At 43.6% G+C, this 16,318-nt stretch overlaps 1 protein-coding gene across 1 annotated transcript; it reads right to left on the minus strand.

Annotated features, from left to right (window-relative positions):
• Nucleotides 1-9,475: 9,475 nt before the first annotated feature.
• Nucleotides 9,476-16,318, minus strand: LOC124006690 (homeobox protein CDX-1-like). Its single transcript, XM_046316761.1, has 3 exons — nt 15,764-16,318; nt 10,611-10,759; nt 9,476-10,315 (listed from the first exon to the last, which is right to left on the minus strand). The coding sequence occupies exons 1-3, from the start codon at nt 16,179-16,181 to the stop codon at nt 10,133-10,135; spliced, it is 750 nt and encodes a 249-aa protein (XP_046172717.1). The 5' UTR covers nt 16,182-16,318; the 3' UTR covers nt 9,476-10,132.

Consider the following 16,318-nt stretch of genomic DNA (forward strand, 5'->3'; position numbering starts at 1 on the left):
CTCCTTGAAAGCGTCAACTCTAGCCTTTAACTCAGTGCGGATGTTGCCTGTAATCCATGGTTTCTGGTTGGGATATGTACGTTTGCTTACTGTGGGGATGATGTCATCGATGCACTCATTAATGAAGCTGGTGACTGATCTGGTAAACTCCTCAATGCCATCGGATGAACCCCGGGATCATATTCCAGTCGGGCTAGCAAAACAGTCCTGTAGCTTAGCATCCGCTTAATCTGACCACTTCCTGCTTTAGTTTTTGCTTGTAAGCAGGAATCAGGAGGATATAATTATGGTCAGATTTGCCAAATGGATGCCAAGGCAGAGCTTTGTATGCATCTCTGTGTGTGGAGTAAAGGTGGTCTATAGTTTTTTTGCAAATGTAACATGCTGGTAGAAATTATTTAAAGCGGATTTAAGTTTTCCTGCATTAAAGTCCCCGGCCACTAGGAGCGCCACTTCTGGATGAGCATTTTCTTGTTTGCTTATGGCCTTATACAGCTCGTTGAGTGCGGCTTTAGTGCCAGCATCGGTTTGTGGTGGTAAATAGACAGCCTCAAAAAATATAGATGATAAACTATTTTGGTAGATAGTGTGGTCTACAGCTTATCATGAGGTACTCTACCTCAGGCGAGCAAAATCTTCCTTAATAATCTGTTTTTCTAGTTATCTGTGTTTGTCTTGAAATAGGTCATGTGTAGTTCCCAGAATACCCCCCTCTATCTTATTGACAGTGGCTGACATGCAGTATAGCCTAACATTTCGAATATGACACTTGCTTTTATACGACAACTCTGTGCACATCTTCCTCCACCTCATTGAGGAGGGGAGATTCACAGAGCCTTGACCTCCTCAGGCTTGGCGGATAGTTTAGAGAAACACTCCTTTTCAGTCAAAGCAAATGTGGCTGTAGCCCATTGTTGCCGTCTCAGAAACTGATTAACAATCGGCAGTAAAACATAACGACTGCAAAGAAAAGGCTACTTTATCGCAGGCTTGCCTTTGTCAAAGGACCGGCAGACACCGCATCAAAGGACGGTGGAAAAGTCACCTGGAACTCAAAGTGAACTTTGGGGTCAAATTACATCATTCTTTGTTTATTCGTTTTTACTATTGAATGAAGATTTTGTAAAATCATGGAAATACGTACGTTTCAGGCCAAATCGCCTTTTGAATCATGATTAACTGTTGGTTTTAACAAGTTTTTTTTTAGCCAATTCATTTGCCCTATTTTCACCGGAATTGAAATTGTTTGAACCACCACTACAAGCTCTGACATACCCTGGGATCAGGCTTGCCATGGCCAATTCACACTAGACTGACAGACCGGCCTGATAATGACAGCCCATAATCACAGACTTCATTCACAGGCTTTAGCAGAAAGACAAAGCCAGAACATAGCAAGATCAGCAATGCTAATCGCCATGTTTGAATGTAGTGTCCCGTTCCCACCATAGCCTCTTACAGTAAACTGTAGTACCACTGTTCCTCTGGGCCTCACACTATCCAGGGAGCTGTGAAGTGTGACTGACCAGGCTAGTTCAGTGATGCAGTGTGAACTTTGACACCAGGTCATAGGAGGTGTAGGAGGAAATTCCAGCTCATGGAGCCGACAGAAACACAGATAATCCCATGTGCTACGAATGCTCCCTCATTACGTGTGTTGTTTAAAATAAACATCTTGTTAACTTGTATTGATCCATAGTCTACCTATAGAGTTATCAGACTTCAGAATGCATCTAAACCCATGGAAGAGTATGGAATGTTCTTCTTTCCAATGCATGTTGTCCGACGCAGTTTAAACTTTGCCAACACAGGTTATGATTCTGAATAAGACCATAGAAAAGTAAATCATTTCTACACTGTAAGTCAAATCAAAAGAAATGCCTGCAGATTTGAAGTCAAAGGGAAACCACGAGAAGAGACCGTCTTTATGGAGCTCCTTGTAAATCCCAGATAACAAAGGAGGGAAATGTATTGTATAAATGGAGACGAGATGTAGGATTCCACTTCCTCTCTTTTCATCACAGCTGGATCCTCTGCCTAGATCAGGGGAAGCTTGATTTAGAAAATGGTCAGGCATAAATACAGGTTTAGTAGAATCCAGCTCGAGAGATTCTCAGACATCTCAGTGTCTTTGCCACACTTACCGCCTGACGTGACGTCCTTCACACCTGAACAAGACAACCACTCTATACATTAAGTGTAGAAGGGGTGACAATGGTCCTCAATTGAACATGACCGAGAATTTCGGCAAAGAGAATGTTGGTTGTAAATGTTGATTGGGAAATCTGAGATGAAGAGACTTTACAAATAAGTTGTGTGAAGATGTCAACCCGAGCTCAATAAAACATTTAAACAGCAATGATGGGCAAATTGTGTTTTTATTGTGATATTTGTTGTAATGTGGTGAGAATACTGATATCTCTAACTGAAATCGTACTAAATGGAATAGCCAACTGACGTGCAGACCTTAGAGGACACATTTGATGATGTACTTCCTTTTACTTCTCATTGGTTAAACATTCACCTTTTACTAGCCCTTGTATGTCGCTCATAAGCCCCATATCTCCAGAGTTGCTTAACATGAACTTGGTTGGGATTGGGTTCTGTAATGTCATGTCGAAATCAAAATTATCAACAAGACAAAGGTTAATTACCCAGGCAAAAGCTAAGTCTGTCAACAGTGCCACGAGGCATTTTCAAGTCTGTCTCACTTGAGGTCACTGAGTTTACCACTCTGCAAAGCCAAAAAGTCCCCATTGCAACCAGAGACCATGCAAAATGCCATGTCCAATTTGCCCTTTATTTAAAAATGCGTATTAATATTGCCTTATGTGGTGATAACTTTCCATATGCCATATAATTGTGATATTTGTTGTAATGTGGTGAGAATACTGATATCTCTAACTGAAATCGTACTAAATGGAATAGCCAACTGACGTGCAGACCTTAGAGGACACATTTGATGACTTACTTCCTTTTAATTTCATTGGTTAAACATTCACCTTTTACTAGCCCTTGTATAAGCCCCATATAGGGAAATCTGGGAAATCTGAGATGAAGGCAGGGCTGCCTAACATGAACTTGGTTGGGATAGGGATCTGTAATGTAATCCATGGCTTCTGGTTGGGATATGTATGTTTGGTCACTGCGGGAACGACGTCATCGATGCACTTACTAATGAAGCTGGTGACTGATCTGGTAAACTCCTCAATGCCATCGGATGAATCCCGGAACATATTTCAGTCTGTTCTTGCAAAACAGTCCTGTAGCTTAGCTAGATCATAACAGTCCTGTAGCTTAGCTAGATCAAAACAGTCCTGTAGCTTAGCTAGATCAAAACAGTCCTGTAGCTTAGCTAGATCATAACAGTCCTGTAGCTTAGCTAGATCATAACAGTCCTGTAGCTTAGCTAGATCATAACAGTCCTGTAGCTTAGCTAGATCAAAACAGTCCTGTAGCTTAGCTAGATCAAAACAGTCCTGTAGCTTAGCTAGATCAAAACAGTCCTGTAGCTTAGCTAGATCAAAACAGTCCTGTAGCTTAGCTAGATCAAAACAGTCCTGTAGCTTAGCTAGATCAAAACAGTCCTGTAGCTTAGCTAGATCATAACAGTCCTGAATATTGGCTGGAACATAACAAATGACCACTGCGAATGTATAATGTAGCATTACGTCTATTCACCCTGATAGGAAAGGATTAGGGACCTTGATTATCACTGTCTGCCAAACATCTCTTACTGATAGAGGCTGACGGTATATACGGCTTCTGGCCCTAATGAGGCCCCATGCAATTGACACACTACAATCAGTCTTGCTGATGGAATGGTCATGACGTTGCTGTAAACTATCTGGTGTAAAATACGTTGTGTAAATGTTCTGTGAAATGTTCTATTTTCATATATTCACCAACATGGGTGTGTAAAAAATATATTTTATTTCCTCATTCATACCATTTTTGTAAATTATTTGCTACCTTAAAGTATTGTGCCATTTATCTTCCTTTAAAAAAATGGATAATCTAAGACTTGTTCAGTCTCTAAGTCTCTGTGTTCATTGGTATTTCAACATGCAGGCATGTGCTCCGGAATACCAGTAGTCTCAATTAAATAGTTTACCTTACAAGGGCACGTTAAGCATATCTGGCATTTATAGACAGCTACTGCACTGACACCATTCTGCCTGCTATTACTTTACAGCTTCTGTGTTTATTTAGAATGCTTCTGACCAACGTAGAGGATATTAGGAGGCAGTAAGTATATTGTAAATGAAAGTTTATGGTAAAACTGCCCCATAAACACGTGGCTATGTAAGTAAGAATCAGCACTGCAGAGGCAATTGGTTTTTATTGAAGGTGGCAAGACTTTTTTGCTCTGTTTGGTTTCTTTTATTTGCTAAAATGAATTGTCTGTTTACGTAAATTATGAAACATGCCCCTCTTTGATTGGCTGTAAACAGATTCCATTCGGATGATGGCACTAATATCTTAACAATTACATTTGAAATTGATCCACGAGAAAGGTTAGTTGCACGACACTTTAGTAACTACTTTTTTTCAGTTTGTTGAGAGCATATATAGCACATAAATGCGCTGATTTTGTTTCAAGTTAACGGATTTAATTTTGAAATAATTGTAATAATAATGGATAATTGAGTTGTGGGTCGGCCATCTTGATATTTGAACAGTAAAGCTACACTCATGACCGATGGCTGTAGTGGGCCTAATTATTTGTACGTGTTCTAAACACGTCTCCATGAGCAGCTTTTCGGCATTTCCTATACTATCAAAGCATCAGACTCTCTCAACAAACATAACGCTGTTACTGTGGTGAGGACATTTTTACAACATTACACCAGTAAAATTTACAGCCTTGATAGAACTAAGAGCAAGCTCCTGTTTATACAAATGGTTATGTTTACCTGGGGTGGTGGGGGAAGGGGGGACACCACTGAAAAAGAAAAGCCTTATTACAAATGTGTTCAAATGTATATATTTTGATATATATCAACAATAGTTTTTAGCAGCTTCCTTTAAATCCTAGAGCCATCATGTTTACTTCATGCCAGGGACCAAATGATTATCATGTTCTGATACCATTACATAAACCAACATTAGCACCATTATTATGACGATGCCCCTAATGGTGCTGACCAGTGTTTCTGTGGCAACCCCAGCCTCTCAGCAACATACATCATCTAAGTCCTTTCTTCTTGTCTTTTGTGTTTAGACGGAAGGCAGATACATCTCAGATACTTTCTCCTGGAGAGCAAAAAACAACCCCACCTACAAATAACTGCCAGTACAACCCTTGTGCGGGCTGGCAGTGGGTTCAGGCTCAAGTTCAACATGACTCCTTTTGGAGGTACTTCCTGGTGTTCAGGAGGGCACTGATATCAAAGACAGTACAGAACCATGTAAGCACATGCTATCTCACTGATACCACCAGTGGTGTTTGAAGCTAAATGTAGCTGAGGGACAAAGGTCACAACCATTGTCATTTACAATGTCCATGCATCCAAATAAGACCTGACTCACAACAGGAAATGCTTTGTCCTAACCAAGTGTCACTCCACATTGGGTTGTCAAGTCTGGGTATAGAGACAAATAACAAATGATTGATATTTAAATGTATTTCATTTAATTCCTTGCCTCAGTGAGAGGAGGTAGCTGACTCAGGTTCTTGATACATTTTCATGGTTGTAAAATTAAGTACAAGTTAGATTTATCTCATAGAGTGTGTTAGATATTCTACATTAAAACAGCGAATACCGCCTCTGTCAGACACACAAACTACACTCTGGTTTGGCCCTCATCATTCAAAAAGGCATTTCTTATCTTTGAGGCAGGACTAAAGCATAACTTAGTGTGTTTGACACTGTAAAGAGAGTTTCTAACATTGTTTGCTAATATAGGACTCCAAATGAGACAGTATTGACTCTACCTGTACAGTTTATAATCACCCCCCCCCCCCACCGTGCTCCTCCCTGGGGTCAGAATCACCCCCCCACCGTGCTCCTCCCTAGGGTCAGAGTCTCATCCCAGGGCTGTGCTCCTCCCTGGCCTGGGGTCAGAATCATAGCCCCCACCATGCTCCTCCCTGGGGTCAGAATCATACCCCCCACCGTGCTCCTCCCTGGGGTCAGAATCATACCCCCCACCGTGCTCCTCCCTGGGGTCAGAATCATACACCCCACCATGCTCCTCCCTGGAGTCAGAATCATACCCCCACCGTGCTCCTCCCTTGGGTCAGAATCATACCCCCCACCATGCTCCTCCCTAGGGTCAGAATCATACCCCCCACCGTGCTCCTCCCTGGGGTCAGAATCATCCCCCCACCGTGCTCCTCCCTGGGGTCAGAGTCTCATCCCAGGGCTGTGCTCCTCCCTGGCCTGGGGTCAGAATCATACCCCCCACCGTGCTCCTCCCTGGGGTCAGAATCACACCACCCACCATGCTCCTCCCTGGGGTCAGAGTCTCATCCCAGGGCTGTGCTCCTCCCTGGCCTGGGGTCAGGAGATGTTCCCCAGTAGATGTATCCTCCTACTCTGTTTACTCACCGCCTCTCTCACCTTGCACTTTGGACGCCGCGCCCTGTCTTTGGTTACGAGATTAGCAAATAGCTAAGCGCTGTGTGTGACGCAGCAGGTTAGATGCCACAGACATCCTCAGTGTGCCTTTGCTCCGCAGGGCATTGTAACAGGTAGAGGGTGGGTATGATGTCACAGGGCTGTTATAACAGGTAGATAGGTAGACATGATGTCACGGGGGTCGTTATAACAGCTGGAGAGGTAGACATGATGTCACGGGGCTGTTATAACAGGTAGCGAGGTAGACATGATGTCACGAGGCTGTTATAACAGGTAGAGAGGTAGACATGATGTCACAGGGCAGTAGAGAGGTAGATATGATGTCACGGGGCTGTTATAACAGGTAGAGAGGTAGACATGATGTCACAGGGCAGTAGACAGGTAGATATGATGTCACGGGGCTGTTATAACAGGTAGAAGGGTGGACATGATGTCACGGGGCTGTTATAACAGGTAGAAGGGTGGACATGATGTCACGGGGGTCGTTATAACAGCTGGAGAGGTAGACATGATGTCACAGGGCAGTAGAGAGGTAGACATGATGTCACGGGGGTCGTTATAACAGGTAGAGAGGTAGACATGATGTCACAGGGCAGTAGAGAGGTAGACATGATGTCACGGGGGTCGTTATAACAGGTAGAAGGGTGGACATGATGTCACAGGGCTGTTATAACAAGTAGATAGATAGACATGATGTCACGGGGTCGTTATAACAGCTGGAGAAGTAGACATGATGTCACGGGGCTGTTATAACAGGTAGATAGATAGACATGATGTCACGGGGATTGTTATAACAGCTAGAGAGGTAGACATGATGTCACGGGGATTGTTATAACAGGTAGAGAGGTAGACATGATGTCACAGGGTTTGTTATAACAGGTAGAGAGGTAGACATGATGTCACAGGGATTGTTATAACAGGTAGAGAGGTAGACATGATGTCACGGGGATTGTTATAACAGGTAGAGAGGTAGACATGATGTCACGGGGCTGTTATAACAGGTAGATAGGTAGACATGATGTCACGGGGCTGTTATAACAGGTAGAGAGGTAGACATGATGTCACGGGGATTGTTATAACAAGTAGATAGGTAGACATGATGTCACAGGCCTGTTATAACAGGTAGATAGGTAGACATGATGTCACGGGGCTGTTATAACAGGTAGAGAGGTAGACATGATATTAAAACTGCTCAATTCTCCTGAAGCCACTCCTTATCGCTCCTTATCCCGCCACTCACTTTTACTGTGCAAACAGTCATGGCTTCTAGGTGAGGTGTCTCTTGCCCTGTCTGTCTCATTGTCTCTGGCCCTGTCTGTCTCGTTGTCTCTAGCCCTGTCTGTCTCATTGTCTCTAGCCCTGTCTGTCTCATTGTCTCTGGCCCTGTCTGTCTCATTGTCTCTGGCCCTGTCTGTCTCATTGTCTCTGGCCCTGTCTGTCTCATTGTCTCTAGCCCTGTCTGTCTCATTGTCTCTGGCCCTGTCTGTCTCATTGTCTCTGGCCCTGTCTGTCTCATTGTCTCTTGCCCTGTCTGTCTCATTGTCTCTGGACCTGTCTGTCTCATTGTCTCTGGCCCTGTCTGTCTCATTGTCTCTAGCCCTGTCTGTCTCATTGTCTCTGGCCCTGTCTGTCTCATTGTCTCTGGCCCTGTCTGTCTCATTGTCTCTGGCCCTGTCTGTCTCATTGTCTCTTGCCCTGTCTGTCTCATTGTCTCTGGCCCTGTCTGTCTCATTGTCTCTGGCCCTGTCTGTCTCATTGTCTCTTGCCCTGTCTGTCTCATTGTCTCTGGCCCTGTCTGTCTCATTGTCTCTGGCCCTGTCTGTCTCATTGTCTCTGGCCCTGTCTGTCTCGTTGTCTCTGGCCCTGTCTGTCTCGTTGTCTCTAGCCCTGTCTGTCTTATTGTCTCTGGCCCTGTCTGTCTCATTGTCTCTAGCCCTGTCTGTCTCATTGTCTTTGGCCCTGTCTGTCTCATTGTCTCTGGCCCTGTCTGTCTCATTGTCTCTGGCCCTGTCTGTCTCATTGTCTCTAGCCCTGTCTGTCTCATTGTCTCTGGCCCTGTCTGTCTCATTGTCTCTGGCCCTGTCTGTCTCATTGTCTCTAGCCCTGTCCTTCTCATTGTCTCTGGCCCTGTCTGTCTCATTGTCTCTGGCCCTGTCTGTCTCATTGTGTCTGGCCCTGTCTGTCTCATTGTCTCTAGCCCTGTCCTTCTCATTGTCTCTGGCCCTGTCTGTCTCATTGTCTCTGGCCCTGTCTGTCTCATTGTCTCTGGCCCTGTCTGTCTCATTGTCTTTGGCCCTGTCTGTCTCATTGTCTCTGGCCCTGTCTGTCTCATTGTCTCTGGCCCTGTGTGTCTCATTGTCTCTGGCCCTGTCTGTCTCATTGTCTCTGACCCTGTCTGTCTCATTGTCTCTGGCCCTGTCTGTCTCATTGTCACTTTCATCCACTGCACCACTTTTTAATGTCTCCTCTAACCTGATGATTTTCAAAGCCCCACACCACGATGATACAAAATAATACATACAAGACCAAACACAATGATTACGTACATACTTTTCTTTAACATTCTCAAATTATATTGATTCCGAGATGAAGTGCCATCTGAAATCATATTTCTTCAATGATGTTAATCCCAGCAATTCCTGTATGTTCACAGTTGTCACTTTAGTGCCTCTAAAAAGCATATGTAGTGAGCAGTTAGCTTATGGTCAAACTTACTTAGCCTTGTAAAACATTAAAGTATGATTTCACGTTGTAGATGATTTCAAAATGATGTAAATCCTAAATGTGTGACAGATGTTCATGTTGTAAAACCTTTTAGGAAAATATATATAGTTTGAAGATGCGCTCCAACAATCTTCCATTTCCCTACTATAAAGAATGAGCTCATGATGTTACAATAAAGCTTTTAATACAAATTACTTTGAAAATATACACGTATTATTATTATTATTATTGCGTGGGATCAGAACCATTTCCAGGTATTTCCAGTATCAGCAGAAGAAACAATAGAAGCCATGATAACAGTAAAAGACAACAGTTTAATATTTATATATATTTATAGCTTTTCTCTTTCTCAGTTCTTTGTCTCTCTTTCACAAGACGGACCAACATGAACATGTGCACAGCGGGTGGCCGTCCTACCGCCTCTGACCACAGAACATGTGCACAGCGGGTGGCCGTCCTACCGCCTCTGACCACAGAACATGTGCACAGCGGGTGGCCGTCCTACCGCCTCTGACCACAGAACATGGGCCTTCATTTTCTATCCATTTCCCGATGATTCCACGTGGAATCGCCACCGTTCGTCGAAACCCCCGGCACGTAATCTATTGCGCACAGCCAACGTTCGTGTTGGTCTGTCTTGTCCTTTTCCAAAAACAAAAGCGCAGGAAACAGCAGCCAGTCTTTTACAAATATTTTTTCTCTGTAGGTGTTGACCCCTGCATGTGCCTTGTCCCCATGTTACTCAAGCTGTTGACTGGGGTCTCTATTGCAGGTTAGATATGACACAAAGTCTTCTTCTTTTTCTTCACGTCAGACCTCCGTCATCAGTATTCTTCTTTGATAGTCATTTGTAGGGATGAAGACACTAGGCCGCCACTGCTGCTGGTCACCATGGCAACATTGCTGGGTGGAGTAGGTGTTGTTGTGGACGCTGCCTGAGGCTGTTGCATCTTCTTCTTGTTCACTTTCCTCTCTTTGGCACGCCGATTCTGAAACCAGATTTTCACCTGTGGAATAAACAAAAGATTGGAGATAAGTGCTCTGTGGGTAGTCTACTAAAAGGAGAGAGAGAGAGAGAGAGAGAGAGAGAGAGAGAGAGAGAGAGAGAGAGAGAGAGAGAGAGAGAGAGAGAGAGAGAGAGAGAGAGAGAGAGAGAGAGAGAGAGAGAGAGAGAGAGAGAGAGAGAGAGAGAGAGAGAGAGAGAGAGAGAGAGAGAGAGAGAGAGAGAGAGAGAGAGAGAGAGAGAGAGAGAGAGAGAGAGAGAGAGAGAGAGTGTAACTGCCTGCTGTGGTGTTGTCTGACCTGTCGTTCTGAGAGGCAGAGAGAGGTGGCCAACTCTGCTTTCCTCCTGATGGTAATGTAGCGGCTATAGTGAAACTCCTTCTCCAGCTCCAAGCGCTGGTGATCTGTGTACACCACCCGGTACTTGTCTTTCGTTCGTGTCTTACCACCTGCAACAGAGTTATAGTATGGTCATCATTCAACCTTCATATTGTGTGTGTAACGTAGAGATGATTAAAAAAACGACTTCTATGTTTATTTGAACTTTAACAGACGTTATGTTAATAGAATGTCTACCCTGTCCATATTGTTTGCCATTCAAATCTGTAGCAAAAACTAGCTGAACAGACATTTGCATAAGATTGAGATGTGATTCTCAGTAGGGCTTCACCTGCATTGGTCATAATGGGAGGACGACTGGGTTAATGCTACAATCAGATTTCACATTAACTTACATGCCGTAAATAACCGATATTAGATGAGTAAATAAAGATGAGACAGACATCTGTGAAAATGTGGTTTCTGCTTCATTTCATACATGAAACCTCTCACTAAAACACACAGAGATGAACTAGCAAAGCTCTGAGATCAGCTTGTCTTTTTAATTAGGTACCGTAAATCAAAAGTCACTTCATTCTGTCCATAGTGAACGAGGGACCTAAGTGCAGCAGCAGCAACCAAGTTAAAGATTAAAATGTGTGAGCTGAGAGGGGGAGGGGCCTGCCTGTAAAGGCGCCAGGCCCGGCCTGATGACCAGAGAGTTATCCAGACCATTAGGCTGTTGAAACACAGAACACACCCTCCTGCTCCCATCGACCCCTAATTGATTCTCTTCACCTCCTGATTCATAATAGCTACCTCTTCTCTGATGACCGTTGTTTTCTAATTACCATGTTGACACAGACGGACCACTCCCAAGCGGACGGCGTCTGAGGTGCATGGTGCATGTCTACGAGGGTATTGACCCATACAATCTCCATGCTGCGTTAATGAAACACTGTACTGATTGGAGTGGCTCCCATCACTAGCGACAACAGGGTTTGCGTCACGAGGCTTCCAAGGGGCAAACTGAGACTGTACATAAGCATTTAATCAGAATGGCAGGTGTCAAAGCCAAAAAAATATATAATAATTAATGTAGTCGACCCGGAAATATTCAACAATAGTCTCCCTTGCTGGAACCATCAACGAAAATACCAGAGCATTCAAGAACCCGTGACGTGGATCAAAACGTGAAAAGTTTTAAGAAGTGGAAATGTTTACTTTGTATAAGTAGAGAATGCGGTTGACACACAATCTGCAGCACTGCACTTGTGTACCGATGTCACTGATGGCTGCTAAGATAAAAGGGTTTAGCGGTGGAGGTTAATGAGACGTTCATGAGAATGAATGTTCAGCTGGCTGATATGATAAAATGACATGGCTCTTGTCGAGAGTTAATCGCTAACATGGACCATAAAACTCCTCGTCTGGGACAACCAGATAACCGCATGAACTGGAACGATACATGTGGGTTAAACATGTATTTTTGAACGGGCCCGGGCCCATTAGGTGCAGTGAAATGGACATTTATGGCAGCCGCAAGTCTGTGCTCCTGCTGCCTCTGTTAATCATAAGTGGTCCCAGGCACTGACAACAACTTGATTTCTGGTAGGTTTTCTATACAAAGAGAAAAGCTTTTTACAGTGCATTCAGAAAGTATTAAGACCCCTTGACTTTTTTCACATTTTGTTACGTTACAGCCTTATTCAAAAACATATTCACTATTTGTTTTCCTTGTCAATCTAACACAATATCACATGATGACAAAACAAAAAACTTTTTTGAATTTTCAGTAAATTTATAAAACATTTAAAAAGATACCTTATTTTCATAAGTATTCAGACCCTTTGCTATGAGACCCTTTGCTCAGGTGCATCCTGTTTCCATTAATCATCCTTGAGATGTTTCTACAATTTGATTGGTAACATCAATTGATTGGACACGATTTGGAAACACACCTGTCTATATAAGGTCCAACAGTTGACAGTGCATGTCAGAGCAAAAACCAAGCCATGAGGTCAAAGGGATTGTCCGTATGCACAGATCTGGGAAAGGGTACCATAACATTTCTGCAGCATTGAAGGTCCCCAAGAACACAGTGGCCTCCATAATTATTAAATGGAAGAAGTTTGGAACCACCAAGACTCTTCCTAGAGCTGGCCACCCGGCCAAACTGAGCAATCAGGGGAGAAGGGCCTTGGTCAGGGAGGTGACCAAGAACCCGATGGTCGCTCTGACAGGGCTCCAGAGTTCCTCTGTGGAGATGGGAGAACCTTGCAGAAGGACAGCCATCTCTGCAGCATTCCACCAATCAGGCCTTTACGGTAGAGAGGCCAGACGGAAGCTACACCTCAGTAAAAGGCACATGACAGCCCGCTTGGAGTTTGCCAAAAAGCACCTAAAGGACTCTCAGACCATGAGAAACAAGATTCTCTGGTCGGATTAAACCAAGATTGAACTCTATGGCCTGAATGCCAAGCGTCACGTCTGGATGAAACCTGGCACCACCCTCACGGTGAAGCACGGTGGTGGCAGCATCATGCTGTGGGAATGTTTTTCAGCGGCAGGGACTGGCGACAAGACAGGATTGAGAAAAAGATAAACGGAGCGAAGTACAGAGAGATCCTTGATGAAAACCTGCTCCAAAGCACTCAAGCCCTAAGATTGGGGCAGAAGTTTACCTTCCAACAGGACAATTTTTTAAATATCTCTTTTAACCTTTATTTAACTAGGCAAGTAAGTTAAGAACCATTTATTATTTTCAATGACAGCCTAGGAACAGTGGGTTAATACCTGTTCAGGGGCAGAACAACAGATTTGTACCTTTTCAGCGGGGGGATTTGAACTTGCAACCTTCCGGTTGCTAGTCCAATACTCTAACCACTAGGCTACCCTGCCACCCCTGACCCTCATCACAGTCAAGACACTGCAGGAGTGGCTTCCGGACAAGTCTCTGAATGTCCTTGAGTGGCCCAGCCAGACCAGAAAATAGCTGTGCAGTGACGCTCCCCATCCAACCTGACAGAGCTTAAGAGGATCTTCAGAGAAGAATGGGAGAAACTCCCCAAATACAGGTGTGCCAAGCTTGTAGCATCATACCCAATAATATTAAAGGCTGTAATCGCTGCCAACGGTGCTTCAACAATGTACCGAGTAAAGGGTCTGAATAATTATGTAAATGTGATATTTCAACAACAACCAAATGTATACATTTGCAAACATTTCTAAAAACCTGTTTTTGCTTTAACATTATGGGGTATTGTGTGTAGATTGATGAGGAAAAAATATGTAATACATTTTAGAATAAGGCTGTAATGTAACAAAATGTGGAAAAAGTCAAGGGGTCTGAATACTTTTCAATTGCACCGTATAGCCATCTCACTCTTTGGCACTAGGGTGGCCAGTTTGGTCTAGGATTCACATGCCTTCAAACTACATGCTTGCAAATTCAGTACCAGTTATTTAGAGATCATCGGTGAGACCTGGAGGAGCTGGTGTGTAGGCTCCTGTGAAATAGGCCTGCTTGCTTGAACTGATGACATACTTATGTCCAAAATGTCAATAAAACCAAGATGTTGGGACATGTGTAGGCCTTTTGAGGATCTCAGATAGAGGCCTTAGAGCATGTGTCAAACTCTTTCCACGGAGGGGCAAGTGTCTTCACTTGTACTTGATTGATGAAATAAGGTCTCTGATTAGTAAGGAACTCCCCTCACCTGGTTGTCTAGGTCTTAATTGAAAGGGAGAAAAAGCCCTCAATGGAATGAGTTTGACATCCCTGCCTTAGAGCAGTGGAACTGAGTTGAAGACCCAGAGTTGAGTATGAGGCGGTGAGGATCAAACTTAAATACAGGCATATACAGCAAGTGAGTTAATAAATCTGTAGGAACAGTACACCAATGTGCTTCCGTGCCCATTCAATTGAATTCAGTAAAATATGTATTTTCATAAATGTCATGTCATATGATGTCAATTTATGACGTATTATATCAGCAGGCCATTATGACGCATAAGGAAGGTCTAGTGGAGGACAAGCGTGAACAAAGCGAGCGACATCAAAGTAAATCGACAACAAGAACTCCTGCCAAGAGACATAATGGCTAACAAAGAATTACAACATAGCAAACCATTCTAGAGCCCTACGACACAAGACGACAACCAACGGCCTAATTTGCATAACAAGATCTTCAAAACCCCAGATGGTTTCTTTCATCTGATCACTTCCAGGTTAAGCCGTCTCAACTGACTTAGAGAATTCTTATTGATATTATGAAACAATCCGGTAACATGTATCGGGGGACGAGGGATTGCTCACATAATAGGAGGAACATAATAACATAATTGTGAAGTCTATAAGCTACACCAGACAAAATCAAAGATGAATACGAAGATGATCATAAATATGGTAATAAAGTCATTTATATAGCCTAGACTATATTATGACTGTTATAAGCTATACTAGCCTATTACTTTTTACTGCACGATGATAGGCAATTATAATCATAAGCATAATCATTGAACACTTTAATGTAATGCAATTAAATTGCATACCCTGGTTTACCCTCAACTTGTAAATACATTACATAGGCCATATTATAACCATAAAACTCACGAGATAATACCACTAATTTATGACGGCATGTGAGGTGTGATTCATGAGTTCACAAAATAATAGTGAGCATGAGAGGACCAACTGGGCTGATGGCCGCGCAAGATAACGTTTATGTCAGTAAACAATATGCAATGTCCAATACCTTGATGGGATTGAACAAATACTAACGAATGAATCAGCTATGAACAACCAAGCGACAGCCAGGTCACCTTGGTATTCCTTCTTTCTGAGTTGAATCATGAATTCAGTGAACAGGTGCACGCATTTGGAAGCGCAGTTGTTCTGGTTGAGCTTTTTCCTCTCAAGACTGCGTATTGCCTACAGTATTTCAGTATCTGTGGTTTCAGAAAGAAATGGACCAAAGACACTGAATTTGACACATTATTTCATATAAGTGTGTGCTTTGCTACAGGTACGTTTAATTTAATACATATTTTATGATTTACGCTTTATTTTCTATGGTCTTATGGACAACAAAATTATACACTCCTTGATTACAAAGATGTATGAAATAACCTACCTAAATTTGCCGGTGGCGCGCTCCGCCTCATCCAATCATAAGGGTTTCTGCGCTGAGAAATGGGAGAGAGCTGACCTACAGATGAGTTGATAGACGACGGGAGAAGCCCGGGTTGTGGGACTGGAGAGAACTCTGGGGGGCTATAGCCAATTGCTCCCGGATTCGATGTGGACGGTCCTGTACCTGGCCCATAGGGCGACCAGTCTTCCCGGGTCGGCGGTGCGTAAACGGGGTTCCAGGCCCCAGTCTGGCTGTGGTGAGGGTCATTGTTAATCCCAGGAACTTGATGGTATCCGCTGAAATCCGAATACTGCGGAGGTGCGGGAACAAAGTTCTGATGGTTCAAGTTTAGGCTGGGATGTCGCACTGAATTTGGGTACATGCTGGTGTCCTTCTCCAAAAGATAACTCACGTACATATTTCCGAATGGTAACTCCTGCGCATAGTGTGCGTCCAGTGCGTTACTCTTGCCTCCTCTTCCCCGGGTTTCTGTTTAACCAAAGGCCTCCTCCACCTGGCTGTTCCACCTATACTCTTTAACTTATTGTTTGCTAG

Source organism: Oncorhynchus gorbuscha, linkage group LG20 (genome assembly GCF_021184085.1).
Source record: "Oncorhynchus gorbuscha isolate QuinsamMale2020 ecotype Even-year linkage group LG20, OgorEven_v1.0, whole genome shotgun sequence".
Classification (NCBI taxonomy): domain Eukaryota; kingdom Metazoa; phylum Chordata; class Actinopteri; order Salmoniformes; family Salmonidae; genus Oncorhynchus; species Oncorhynchus gorbuscha.